Here is a 14,011-nt window from a genome sequence, read left to right on the forward strand (position 1 = left end):
TTAAAAGGTGCAGAGAGGCAGATTTTGTTACCTCCAGTCTTAATGCTGAGTTATGCTAACTGGCTCCAGCTTCATATTAAACAATCAACACCAAAATGTCAAACTATTACTGTATGTGTTGTATGGTTAAAATGTAGCCTGATGTAAAACTCTTGACAGCCTGTTTCTGGCTTATATTCATTCTGAAAACAAATTTGATGGATCATTTCAGGAAAAATAAAATTACATTTTCAGAACAACGACAATGGCTGTCCTTGTTCAAGAATTGGAAGAACAACTTCTAACAGCTGAGACACTGGTACACTCGTCCAAAAAGGTCAAAGAGAGAGAAGTGTGAATCATGAGGTCCAAGACGCTGTGAAACTGTGGGCTGGCTTTGCGAGGCCAAGTACTAGTCTGATGGTCTGTGCAACAAAAGTATTTCATGAAGCTTCCATACTGATATATTGAAGTATTTGCAAATACTTAAAAGTATTTGGTTCCTGCAGTATCAGACGGGAGGTGATAAGACAGTCTGGATTGAATTAAAAGAGATCACCACAGAAAAGCAAGATCAAAGTTATGTTTAAATACTATCTGTGATAATCTCACTGTGCTGTCCAGTGTGGCAAACTCCACCCGTCTGGCACAACATGGAGGTAAAAACAATTTATTTGCAAACACTTTTCACTCTCCACAAACACTCTCTGTCCCAGCTCTTACACCGTCACAGTGGCATTCTTTGGCATACAAGGGGAATGCAGCAGGCTCCCCCGTCTTGTTTCCTGTGCCGTGTCGCCTGCCAGCCAAATGAATCCGTCCAATCCCTGGCATTTCCCAGGGAATGTGACTGGAATGTTATCTGCTTCCAAGCGGAATGCCTGGGTCATGGTTTTGTCTCGGATTTCGTGAGCGGCCCGGAATATCTACTCTGAGTGCTTTCTCCCATAATGCAACAGGCAGACGCTGTTCAAAAAAACAAAAAAAAACTGTAAGCTTTCCTTGAACAATGAGTCTAGACATACATGCACACACGCACGCACACAGACGACACTTTTCTTCCACAGAAATGTTAAGCTGATTTTCAAATTTAAGCCAAATTCAGAGCGTCTTCCCTACGCACCAGATTAACCATTCAAGGAACCTTGAAAAGATATATATTAAAAACACTTCACGAAATAAGGCACTCCAATTTTCCATTGTCCTGAATGCTTTGAGTCTGCAGAGAGGTAGAGGCAGATGAAGCTGTGCAAGTCGCCTTATCCACCTCTGCATTGTCACAATGCTTCAAAGGTAGGGGGGAGATGAAAGCGAGTGATATGAGCAGTCTGATAGAATCTGAAGATGGGACTAGTGATCTGTGTTCTGCTCCTTCAAAGGGATAGAGAAACACAGATAGAGAGGAGAATGAAATGGGCACCAGCGATTGGTTCAAAGGCAGCTTTCCCACAATCCAATGTACCACCTTTCACTGGCTTTCTGGTTTTCAAAGCAGCAGGCTGGCGTATGAATACGACCTGCGACGATTAAGGCTCCCATGGGGGGGAAACCTCCCGCAGTGGGTTGAGTGATGGGGTGTGCGTTTTTTAAAAAGATTCCAAATCCTCGATCAGATGCAGGAGGAAGTAGTGGACTGGACTGTGTTCCTGTGATAAAATCCACGGCCTCGCCACGGGCTTAGAACCTGTCGTCTCTGAGTTGTGTCGGGGACTTGAAGGGCTTGAGCCCAAGTGTCCTGCGGGGGTGAGCTCTCTCTTTGGTGCCGTCCAGGGGCTTCCCGCAGGTCGCCCAGCCCAGGTCGATGAGGGGCGAGTCCGCTGGGTTGAGCGGCGCTATGCGGAACGAGGGCAGCGTGGGCGAGCCGTTAGTGGAACAGGGGGCGGAGCGGGAGGTGGGGAAGGGGGCAGAGAAGGGGTCGAAGGGCGAAGCCACATCCGAGCCGCTCGAGGGGTCGGCCTTGAGGGCGAACGGGTCGCAGTCAGGCGAGGGGAAGGGGTCACAGTTGTGGAAAGGGTTGGTGGGGGAGGGCTGGTAGCCCAGGAGGTTGCTGTCCGAGCGGTTCGGGCTGCGGCCGCCACCTGAGTTCCCGCCACCAGCCGAGATGAAGCTCCAGGGGTCGATGCGGGGGCGGATGGGGGACGGGCGGGGACGGGGGATGACGCTGACCTCCAGGCGGCGGGTTTTGGGGCTACAGAGGGCAGCATTGGGGTGGAGAGAACAGGACACTGAAGGCTTGTCATCAGAGTCTTGTGTGTCTTGGCACAAAGGCAGGTCCAGAACTGGGAAAGAACAGAAAGAAGAAAACATGAACGGGACATTCCAGGCATTTAATATTACACTTCTATAAGATTGAGGGACAAGTAAAGGTCAAAATCAGCAGCAGAGGCTGAGATATCCTGACTTTTATTTCCTATTATGAGTTAAACCTTAAAAATGCTGGGTCGTACATTTAACCCTAATGCATTGTTCATAAGACCAGTAGTTTTCAAACTTTTTCTGTCCAAGGCACATCAGAGAGGAAGCCAAGATCACAGGGCACACCTGTATTCATATCCAAGCAAAATACCCTCTATAACCAGCCTAACCAACATAGGCAATGACCAGTCAGAGTTTCTAGAGTCTGGGAAGGGAAAAAAAAAGGTTAGTCAATCAGAGTATTGGAGGTGTCACATTATAATAATTACCACCATCTTGCATCAGTGAAAACTGGAGTTCATTTGGATGTAAGATTTTTTTCAGGAATTGTTTTAGGATGTAGAGTTTCCATCTGTATTGGGAAATGAACGCGTGCCACAGCACACCTGAACCCGCCTCAGGGCACGTCAGTGTGTTTCAGCACACCGTCTGAGAACCACTGCTTTGGACATTCTCTGCCTGTACAATTCCCTCAGCTTTCAAACTCCATGTCCCCCGCTTACAAATATGAATACCTTTATTGTCATTGTACATTTACAGCGAGATTCAGTGTGCTACACAGAAGGAATAATAATATAAAAAATACAAATATTCCCATGAATATGAATGTAAACATGAAAAAATAAACATGAAATATGAAAAATGTCAAATCTAAAGAAAGACTTGCGTATTGTGTATATCGTGTGTTCAAGGCTTACAATCATAGATGTCTCTGGATATGAGACAGATCATAGTCGGTGTACGGTGTGAGTGTAGAGCTGTGACTTTAAAATTGTGGCCAGTGAGCAGCTGTGTGAGACATTAGCAACAATGCAGTATGTAAGAAGAACACCAAGCTGCCGTCTTGCCTTATAACATAGGTTATTATCAAATATTTTAAGTGTCCAATCTAACTCAAAATAACCCCCATGACATCACTATAGCATAAATATGGTCATTTCCTGGTGATAGACTGGTTCATCAGGTCGATTATCCTGCATCCTGCCCCTTGAGAGTTTTGGAAAGGTGCTGAAAAAGTTAGTTTGGAGATCTACAACTCAATAAGATGTTTCTCCTGTCACCCTAACAACAGCAAATTTAAAGCTGTTACTTACTCAATATATTTCATGTTATAATGCTGAGTGTCACTTCTGACACCAGTCACATTCTGAAATCTACATCATAACCCAATGTTGTTTTCTATTTCATTAATTAATTATATTTCCATCTAAAACAACATGGTATTTTAGACTGTAATCTAAATGTAATAATGGAGTTATACATGACTTTTCTTTTTTGATATTGGCATTATATATCAGCCATCGTACATCCTGCTCTCTAACTATCAGCATTGTTATTGGTCATTGAATAACCCGTATCAGTCGCACTGTCAACCACACTAAACATTATACAGCTGTTAGGTGGTGACTTACAACTGACGTGTACTTAAAGTTAGGATTGCTTTGTCTGTGGATGTCAGCTGCAGTTGCTGGGGTCAGTCTGTGGGACTTGATAGACCTTCAGCTCAAAACTTAATAATGAACCGACCCTTTCAGACAGGGGTCTGCAACCTTTACTATCAAATGAGACATTTTTGGACAAAAGATGAAAAAGAAAATCAGCCCGGAGCTGCAACTATTAAATTCTCTATTTTCCTCTGAGACCATTTTTTTGGATTTAGCACCCATAGCTCGCCTGGGGAAATGCAAGACTAGCCACAGGCAAAATATGAGGGAAATGCTGGCGAGTAGTATCCATGGGCTATGACATACTTACCAACCCTCCCCAGTTTTCACCGTTTTTCATTGCCCTCTCCAGATTTCCTCCAGGGATCATTATTCTCCCATATTTCTCCCGATTTATAACATATTTTCACACCTTCTTTCTTTACAGGAAGCTTTAAAGGAAGGGGCACTTTTTTCAAAGAGCAGCCTAACATTAATACATGCTTGGAAAAACATTTGTAAATTATTTCTTTTCTGTGTTATTGTAATGAATTTTGCAATGTTGAGAGTCACTATAGACCTACAAAAATTCTAAATGAAAATTAAAATGTTAAAAAAGAACTGTAATCCATTTTTTTTCTGTCAGAGCCGCAGGGAGCCACTTGAAAGGGGCAAAAGAGCTGCAAGCGACTCTGGAGCCACAGGTTGCTGAACCCCGCTCTAAGCATCCCTGCTGTTCAAAGTAAGAGGAAGAGCTACAGATCTAATGTTAAAGATCAAAGTAGGGGCTCTAACGAACATCATCACTCACATCTTTTCTTGTCCGGTGTAATCGGTGACACTGGAGTTGTCACATGTTTATTAACTGGTGGGAAAATTTCCTCACTGAGGCGTTCTGCTCCCCATGACATATGAACTAACCTTTATGCGCAAAATCTGTGAAGTTTCCCTTTAAACAAAGACACAATATCAGGCAAAGGCTGAAGACTCAACATATTAAACCTCTTCATCATCCTGCCTTTCACTTTCTTGCTTGAGGAAACTTTAATTGTTAATCTTCAAATTACTGTGAAACTGCTGTAGTGTTGCTCTGGTGTTCTTTTATGCACACCTCTCCAATCTGAAATGCATTTGGTTTTTAATATTTGGCAAAACACATAAACCTTTATGATGAAAATGATTGAAACAGAAACATGAAAGTGGTGCGTTATTGTTGCAAAAAAGAAATGGAACAATCACGAGCACACAACATTGATGCAATTAGTCTAAATTAAGTACAACATAGCTGCTGTGTGACTCGCTGACAGAGCTGCAACAGCAGCAAACAGCAAGAGTAAATTAGCACTGACAAGAACATTAAACTCAGAATAAATCATAGTGAATGAACATTTGCCACTTCCAAATGTGATGTGTCTGCCAAATGGCATTATTTACATCAACAGCAACTCTCCGAGGCTGCTAAGCTATTCAGCTGACAAGAAAGAGCAATCAGGAGTCACACGAGAGCAGACGAAAAAAAACGACGAAGGAATCCTCAGCATTCATCTCCCTCTTTCAAGCACACATCCACCGCCAGCAACCTTGTGGCAGTCTGTCTATGCATCTGAGCCTGAGTCATTACATTCAATGAACATAATAAGATGTTTAGCTAAAACACTCGCCGTTTAATTATGTGTGGCTTTTTGCCTCTGCGCGCGCGGTGTAATGAGCGCACGCGGTTTTGGGAGATTACGGTTGTTAGCGGCGGAAACAGGCGAGGCATGTCTGCTCGCTACCTGGGGGCAGAGCTGTACGAAGCTCTCTGTGGAGAATCCAAGGCTTTGTGAGTCAAACGGACCAGATATAGAGTGTGAAATGTGACCATGGGGCACTCTTAAAGCCCTCATAAAGCCCACTCACTCCTAAAACAACCAATACCAACGCCTCCGTCATTACGGTTCCTAACTGTGTCAGTGCTTCTAAGAAATGCATATTAGTCTTTGGGAAAAACATGTGATTGTACTGTAAATTTGAGTGTTGCTGGTATGCAGATGATGTCTGTTAGCATGACGCTTACATGAATCGAAACAAACATAAATATGCCCCCGGAGAATGGAACATTTTCACAGTTTTGAGGGGGAAAATGAATGCTAATCTGTCTTCAATGTGATCTTTTATCATATGTCATGTGTACATCCTTTTCATGGGCATACATTCTTAGAAATAAGGGTTCCAAAAGGGTTCTTCATAAATGGCTGAAGTTCTACAGAAAACCATTTGCTTCTGAAGAACCCTTTTTTTTAAGAAAGGGTTTGCCGATATTTTTTTGTAAGACTAAGGGTTCCATTCAGAACCCTTCGCCTCCAAAGAACCCTTTTTAGAAGAAAGAGTTGACTGCTGATATCCCCGAAGAACTCTTTCAGCAAGGGTTCTTTGTATGATAACATAAAATGGTTCTCTGCAGAATCCACTGGATGGGTTCTGGATAAAACCCTTGAAATGTTAGAAGGTTCTCAGTGAAACCCCCAGGGTGGATTCTAGATAAAACCCTTGAAATATAAATGGGTTCTTGGTAGAACCCCCTAGACTGGTTAAAGATAAAACCCTTGGAATATAAATGGGTTTTCAGTAGAACCTCCTGGGTAGGTCACAGCTAAAACCCCTGGAATATAAAAGGGTTCTCCGTAGAAACCCCTGGGTGGGTTCTTGATAAAACCCTCGGAATATAAAACAGTTATCAGTAGAACTCCCTGGGTGGGTTCTTGTAAGCACTTAGAAGTTGGAAAGCTTCTGGATAGAAACCCCAGAGAGGGTTAAGGGTGGAACCAATTCACAATAAAAGGGTTCTGTGTAGATCCTCTTACAGGGGGCTCTAGTTATGATCTTTATTTCTTGGAGTGTACATTTGATCAAACTGGAGGCTAATTACACAAAGACGTACACTTGAGCTCCAGCCAGACTCTGTGAGGAGGAGGCCACAAAGACACTGTGCTGCCAGTGAAGTCAAGAATAGATTATTAGCAATTTTGAATCCAACACTTTTTTTCTGGTCTGACCTCGGCTGTGCCGCTGGATGTTTTGCATTCATCTTCAAGTTTGCAATAAAAGAAAACTCCGACTTGGAAAAAAAAAGGGAAAACAACAGAGGATTGGATGCTAGCTTTGCTTAGCAAGTATTAGCAGTGAAGTATGGAGGGCCAGCTGTTACCTGAGATATGCAAATAGCTGAAGACAAGCTTTGATGTAAATGAAAAAGCTTGTGCTGCATTGAAGCTTCCCTTGTGCCAGAGAAGATCTCGCTAAAAAAGGCACAATAATAATTCTGAAAGAACTGTGAGGGAACATTGTCATGCTGAGGAGGTACATTATTCAAGGTAAAAGTTGGATCCAATTTCAGTGTGGGGCCTCCCCGAAAAGCAAAACATGCTCAGTGCTCTTGAGGAAATGCAGATGAATCAAGCAGATACATTAAAAACCAAATCAGGGATCCGGTCTGGAGAGGAGACAGTAATTTAAAAAGGGGCACAGTTTAGTACTGCACTTTTATTAAGCTGGGAGACTCGCAAAAGGACAAATAATGGAAAAGAATAGTCAAAATCAAAGCAGCAGAGGCCAAGATATTTTTTCCCATTGAGTCACAGAATTTCCTACATAATGCAACTTGATAGAGCTCTACACCAAGAGTTTGTAACTCAGGATTTATTTTTTTTTTTTTTCCACTGCGGGAACTGTCCCCAGGGACTAGGAACCTACTAGGTGCAGGGCTGGGCAATATGGACAAAATGAAATACCCTGATACCTTAAGTCTTTTGCCATAACAGGATAACAGGACATAACAGGATATGCAAAATCTATATCTAATATCTAATCTCATGTCACAATATCGATATGATATCAATTTACTGCCCAGCCCTGCTGCTGCGAGCCTCACGCCCAAAGTTCCTGCACTTTTGGAAAGAACTGAATTTACACCCTTGACCCTGCAGCGGAAATGCAGTTCCTCCAAACGAAAGCATGTCGACCAACTACAAAATTTTACCTGTCTCTTGCTTTATTGGACATCACTGTCGTAGAGTCATGTGCAAAAATTATGTGTAAAAAAATAGCCATTGCTTTTTTTTAATATATATATATATATATATATATATATATATATATATATATATATATATACATATATATACATATATATATATATATATATATATATACACACACATACATATATATATATATATATGTAGTACATTTTTTGAAACATAGTTCCTGGGACTAAAAGTTCTAGCTACTTTGGGTAGAAACACAGCTCATGTGTAGATTCTCCCTGTGACTTTTCAACTGTATTTAACTTTTGCCACATGTTCGTGGAACTTTTAGTCCTAGGAATTACATTTCCAGGAACTAAAAGGTTCCTCCAAGCCATTGCTGCATTTTGCACACAACACTACCCAGTAAAGCAACAGACAGGCATCATATATATATTTTGTGTGCGACATTACAACAGCACTGCTGTTTCCAGTTCCTGCTGGATTTTGTTCTCAGAGTAAACACTCAGTAAAGACTGGACTTCATCATTGGTGCTTTTGTCAATTGTTTTCCTCTGTAATTTCATATTGATATGTCAAAGCACCATGAACTTAAACAAACTTGCTTGTGGCTGCAGATTTTTAAAAAATAGTGGCTGAAATGCTGCAAACATTAATGCCCTAAGTTCCTGTACTTTTGGAACATACTACTCCCCAAGCAAGGACTTTTTGTGGGGTAAAATAATGTCCTTGGAACTTAATTAATTTAGACCCTGGTCCCTGCGGTGGAAATGCACTGAGTTCCTTCAAAGGTGCCTAGTCTTTGTGGTGAAAACACAGCTATTGTTAATGGTCCAATGTCAAAGATTTAAAGGGATTTATTCGCAGAATATGTCAGAAATAGAATATAATATTCAAGTATATTAACTTTAGTGTATAATCACCTGGAAATAATAATTACTGTGTTTTCATCACCTCATTTCTCCAAAGAGTTTCTGGTCACAATGGAGTTACAGAAAAAAGGAAGAATTACGTCGGCTTGGCTTTTTCACAGCTTTTTCCAGTGGACTCATTTGCCTTATCTTCATGGGTGTTTAGACTGCAGTAGAAATAACAACGGAACATTTTTGTTCCTTGAAAAGTTCCTTGGACTGCAATTTATGAGTACCTTGGGTGGAAAAACTGCTAATGTGTAGATTCTTCCAGTGACTTGTCAACTGACTTCAATGTGAGAACCCAAAGGCTATTGTTTGATGACGATTAAGCCTCTGGGAGGAACAGTTTTGGGGCTTCCGGTGTAACCAGCAGATATCCAGATATCAGATCACCAGGCCAAGACTTCCTCTTCCATGTGCTGGTCATTGTTTAAAGAACAACTTGAGACACAAGAAAGGAGGTGGAGGCTAATATCTGCATATGAACGAAGATACATTTTAATAAAGCAAATAAAAAGCTAAATGATTGTCAGACGATAGCCGATGAGTTCCAAGATTACATTTTGGCCAATGAGTTTTGCCTCTTTTCCTCTTCATACGGACTATTTAGCTGCACTTAACCAAAGACCACTCAAACGTGATTGGTCAATACGACTGGGACTACAAATAGAAACCAGGACACTTCCAGTACCAAAATCTTGTCTTGTTCCTACAGATTCTGCATATTCATATGCAGATATGTGTTAATGGGGTTTAAGTGGAGAAAAACTGACTTATAAAATTGGTGGAATGAGCCTTTAACATGATAAACAGAGTGAGACTGACCTAGCTGAGAGGCGTGCAGGCCTTGGCTGGACCTCCTCCTCCTGTCAGCTCGGTGCTCCCAGGCGTCGCAGCCCAGCTCCCCGTTAGTGGAATGGTGAGTCGGGGTCCACTCCCCGGGGCTGGCCCTGCCGTGATGCAGGGGGGTCCTGGGGCTCTGCGGACTGTCCAGCATCTGCGGCGTCCGGTGGCCGCTCCTCTCGCGGGGGTTCGGCGGAGGCGGCGTCAGGGGCAGGGGCTTCAGTTCTTGGTACTGCAGAGCCAAATCCAAGAGCGGTTTGGGAAGCTGCTCCGAGGTGGAGAAGGTGATGAGATCGTCCACTACTGGGGGGTCTGAACAGGGGGGCTTAGGGAGGGAGATCTCCGGTTCGGAGGGGGTGCGGTCCCCTAAGGAAGGGGGGTTAGTTCGAGGGGGCACCCTTGGGGGAATATCCAGGCAGCGACCTAGTCCTATGGAGGCCAGGAGGGAGCCACCACCCAGCAGGGCCCGGTGGGTGCTTTTAACAAGGCCACCGAGGGAACCCCTCTCAGGCCTGGGGGAGCCAGCCGGGGAGGAACCCCCTTCCTCGCTGCCCGAGTCTCGCTGAGGTAGAGGAAGCCGCAGGCTGTCCTTCACTGAGGAGCCTGCAGAGAGAGAGAGGAAAATGTTTTAAAAGACAGAGAAGGAGAAAGAGACGAGGCATTTATTATTCATTTAGCTGTTATTTATAATTCACACTCATGCCAGAGGAAATTGTAACAGTGACTAATGGAAGATGTGCGGCTGGCAGCTGCGATGGAGGACGGTGGATACCGTTCTGAGGAGGGGGGGTTGGCGTGGAGGGTCTGTACTCCTCAAAGTCATCCTTTGATTCTCCGTTCTCATTGCTGTCAGACTCCAGGAGCTTGGCTCTCATCGACAAACTGGAAAACATTTAATTGCGGTGAGGAATTAAAGGGTAGGTTCTTAATTTTTCAACCCTATTATACCCTATTTTCCAATGTTTCTGTTTCTAAAGCCAGAGACAAAACTGAGCTACAACTTAATTCCTGTGATCAACTGTGCGCCATTAGATTACATCCACTTAAGGTGCTAATTTTGCCAAAAGAAAGACCTTTTTAAAGAGTAAAATGTGTTTTGTTCAACCAGAAATAGCTGTTTTATTGCTCTGACTAAATAACATCAACTCGTCAACTAACAAGACTCCCTCTGAAAAAACATAATTCTACCATCATCATCGTCATTCAAACTTGACAAAATCTAAATAAAACTCACTGTAAGCGTGTTTCCTACAACAACATCAGCTCTGGTGTGGATGAAATAAACTCTTAATTCACTTAAGTTAAACGTGAAAATATCAGGAGAAGAACGAGAGGGAGGCTGGACGTCTGAGAAGCAGCAGGGAGAAATGACGCGTACAGTCAGAATATTTTCACATCTAACTCAGTGAATTAAGGGTTTACTTCAACCAACCCAGAGCTGGTGATTGTTGGAGCAGTGGAAAGACCAACCAAGACGTTTTTGGTGAGTTTTATTATATTTCTGTTGAGTTTGAATGAAGTGTGGTTTTTCAAAGGTCTGGTGAGTTTGTTAGGTTATAATGTTGTTACCTGTATTCTTTACACAGAATATAATAAAGAGAATACAAAATATATGCATAAACACACATTTTTCACACTGAAACAGTGGACTTTCACCAATGTTTTTAATAGTTATAAATAACTATAAATAACAAAACAGATAGAACAAAATATAAATTAAACCTGAATAAAGAAAAAAGATCAAATATATGTTAAATGGTGCCTGTAAAGCTAACAAATAAACATAAATTGCATTATGTCATGGTATGTTATGATACTGATATTGACTGATATAGCTGTGATAGGCAAACATTGATACTGGTCAAGTGATACATCAGTCAGGTTCTAGAAAATACCAAAGCTACCCTTTAAGTTGAGTGTAATCTTAAATCTTAAATGTAACACGTAAAAGAAAAGGTAAGTCCTGCTGTACCTGCTCTCCTGGGGACTAAGGCGAAGGACTTTAGGGCTTTTGGGACTTTTTGGGCTCTGGGGCCTCCAGTGGGGGCCCAACCTCAGGTCTCCATTGGCTTGTTTGAGAGAAGGGGAGTCTAGGGGCCAGACCGGGCTCAGCCCAAATGTCCTGCTGTTGTCGCTGGGACTGACTGCAGGGAGAAAGAGACAAAAAGAAAGAAAAAACAGAGTGAAATTAATATCAGCTTACACATCATCAGTATGCACGCTGCTTAGCTGTATTCTAATGAGGTGAGCATTTTTAAAAGGCAGGTTTCACCAATAAATCGACGCAGCCCTGCAATCATCTCCAACACAATGACCTTTAATTGACTCCTGCTACAGCTGGAACTCATGAAAATTCAATGTACTTTTTCTACTCGTATTTCTGCAGAGTCCAAGCTCTGATTAACTCTAAAACAGTGTTACCTTATCATGTGGATGCAGGCAAGAAAGTAACCTCCGAACGGTTTTACAGAGCAGAGCGTGTGAGAGGAAGGAGCCAAAGTCAGCCGGGGTGATAAGATGAAGGGCTGCTAATAAAAGTTGAGACTTCACCTGCCATTCACGCGCCTCACCCAGGATCTGGCACCAAATCTCAGTCACTCTACTCTCCCCACCAAAGTGTATGCAAGCGTTTAAGTGTCGTATAACACGCAGATATGACACATATATGACAGACGTCCTACCGCAACACCTCCATCACACTCTTCAAAACACCTTACAGAGCCTTCTCAACATTACACCTGAGAGATTAGTTGAAAGAAGAGACAGAAGTGGAATATGGACACCACATTAAAATGCTGCAAATAACTGAGAGAAAACTTAAAATCTAAGATTTTATTTCACAAAGTTCTGATGCTGCTTATCTCAAGCAATTCCCTCATTCATGTCATTTCATTTCAGCATCAGGAATGGTGGGAGGAGGGGAAGCAAATATGCTCTGTGAATGGACATGCTGTATTATTTTCCTTGGCCTCTACTACACTGGCTGATGCACTTTGCCTCCCATTACTCTCCAACACAATGTTTTCAAAGCAAGCACAGACGTCAGGTGATGGTGTCAGCATTGCAATTTCATCAAGATCAGACTGCGGCTCCAAAAAAAATCCCTCCTCTCCCAGCGTATTCCTCCAGTCTGTAAACACATTTTCTTTTTGCAATATGTCACTCTTAATGTCATGATGCTTTGATGGAATAAAACATGATGGTCGGAATATTTTTTTTGTATATTTCACGAGCTGCTCCTCTGCTCCTCATCTGTCCATCACCTGCACGTGGCAGACTTAATATCACCCCTGTCAGCGGGAAAAGGCTGCTTTTGTTCTTCAGCTGAATAAACAATGTGATGTTCATTTGCTGCTACATATTGCACTGTAAAAATGAAAAAGTTGAGAAAACTCACAGTTTCAAGGCAACAGACTGCAATAGATTTTTGAGTTTTGAGCCCAACTCCAATTCCTAAGTTTTGAAAGAGTTTTACCAACTACTGATCTTTTGTTGAGATAACTTACTTTTCTTCTTTAGATAAAGTTTGAAATTTAGAAACTCAGAACATACCTTAGCAAAGTTACTTCTTTTCCTGCGAGTGTTTCCCAGACTGTTTCTTAATGGGGGCCATTATAGAAGAGCTGCTACGGTACATCTTAAGTTGCAAGCTGCCTTTCACCGCAACGCACAAATCGATTGATCACTGGTAAAGGCTCATAAATGATGTTTTAACATACTAAGTGTTGCCATAATCATTTTCCCTCAATCTAATATTACAGAAGAGGAAGCTATGACTACTAAAGATGAGACTTTAGTTCCAATAAATACATAGCCTATAGCCTACAAAGCATTAAACAGAGTATGAATCAGGACATATAAGCCACAGCCTGAGACCTCTTGTAAGGCCAGGATAAATGATATACAAAAAGGGTGACTTTTTTTTTAGAGTGTTTATGAAACAAACTGAGGAAGAGTCACTAGTCATGTTAGCGGCTGTCTGAGGCTTTTGCTAACATTAGCTAGCAGATCTAGGTACAGAAAACAGGAAAGTAGACAGTTGACTGAGGTTCTGCTGGGTGCTCAACTGTAACTGGAGCAAGGAATGAAAAGGGGCGGGGTTTAGGAATGGCCAACTGCCACAGGAGGACGTATGAAAGAGGGAAATATGACTCCTCCCAAAATCGTCATCCATTGATACAGGTTTAAGCTCATATTTGTTGCTGCATTTAATTGCACTTGGTCAGGTGGAAGAAGCGGTCACTGTACTCGGCGTAGGCACACGACAAAAGAAGCGAAATAAGAAGATGCTCTGCATGTGTGTGACTGTGTGTGAACAGACGCTCGGGTAAAAAGAGACGAAGGAGGTGAAAGAGGAAGACAAAAGCGGACTGATAAGATGATGCGAGATAACCACAATGACGTTGTTACA

General features: G+C 42.3%; 1 protein-coding gene across 1 annotated transcript in view; it reads right to left on the reverse strand.

The window, feature by feature from the left end:
- Positions 1–465: 465 nt before the first annotated feature.
- The window catches only part of LOC146306201 (mitogen-activated protein kinase kinase kinase 11), a 72,683-nt gene continuing 59,137 nt past the window's right edge, over positions 466–14,011 (reverse strand). The window contains exons 7-10 of the mRNA XM_084712447.1: positions 11,573–11,744; positions 10,373–10,482; positions 9,583–10,203; positions 466–2,258 (exon numbers count right to left, since the gene is read on the reverse strand). Of these exons, the coding sequence (XP_084568573.1) occupies positions 1,657–2,258; positions 9,583–10,203; positions 10,373–10,482; positions 11,573–11,744 (1,505 nt within the window). The 3' untranslated portion in view covers positions 466–1,656. The remainder of the gene's footprint in view (positions 2,259–9,582; positions 10,204–10,372; positions 10,483–11,572; positions 11,745–14,011) is intronic.

The sequence above is a fragment of the Lutjanus erythropterus genome, chromosome 23 (genome assembly GCF_056507025.1).
Source record: "Lutjanus erythropterus isolate fLutEry1 chromosome 23, fLutEry1.hap2, whole genome shotgun sequence".
Classification (NCBI taxonomy): Eukaryota; Metazoa; Chordata; class Actinopteri; order Lutjaniformes; family Lutjanidae; genus Lutjanus; species Lutjanus erythropterus.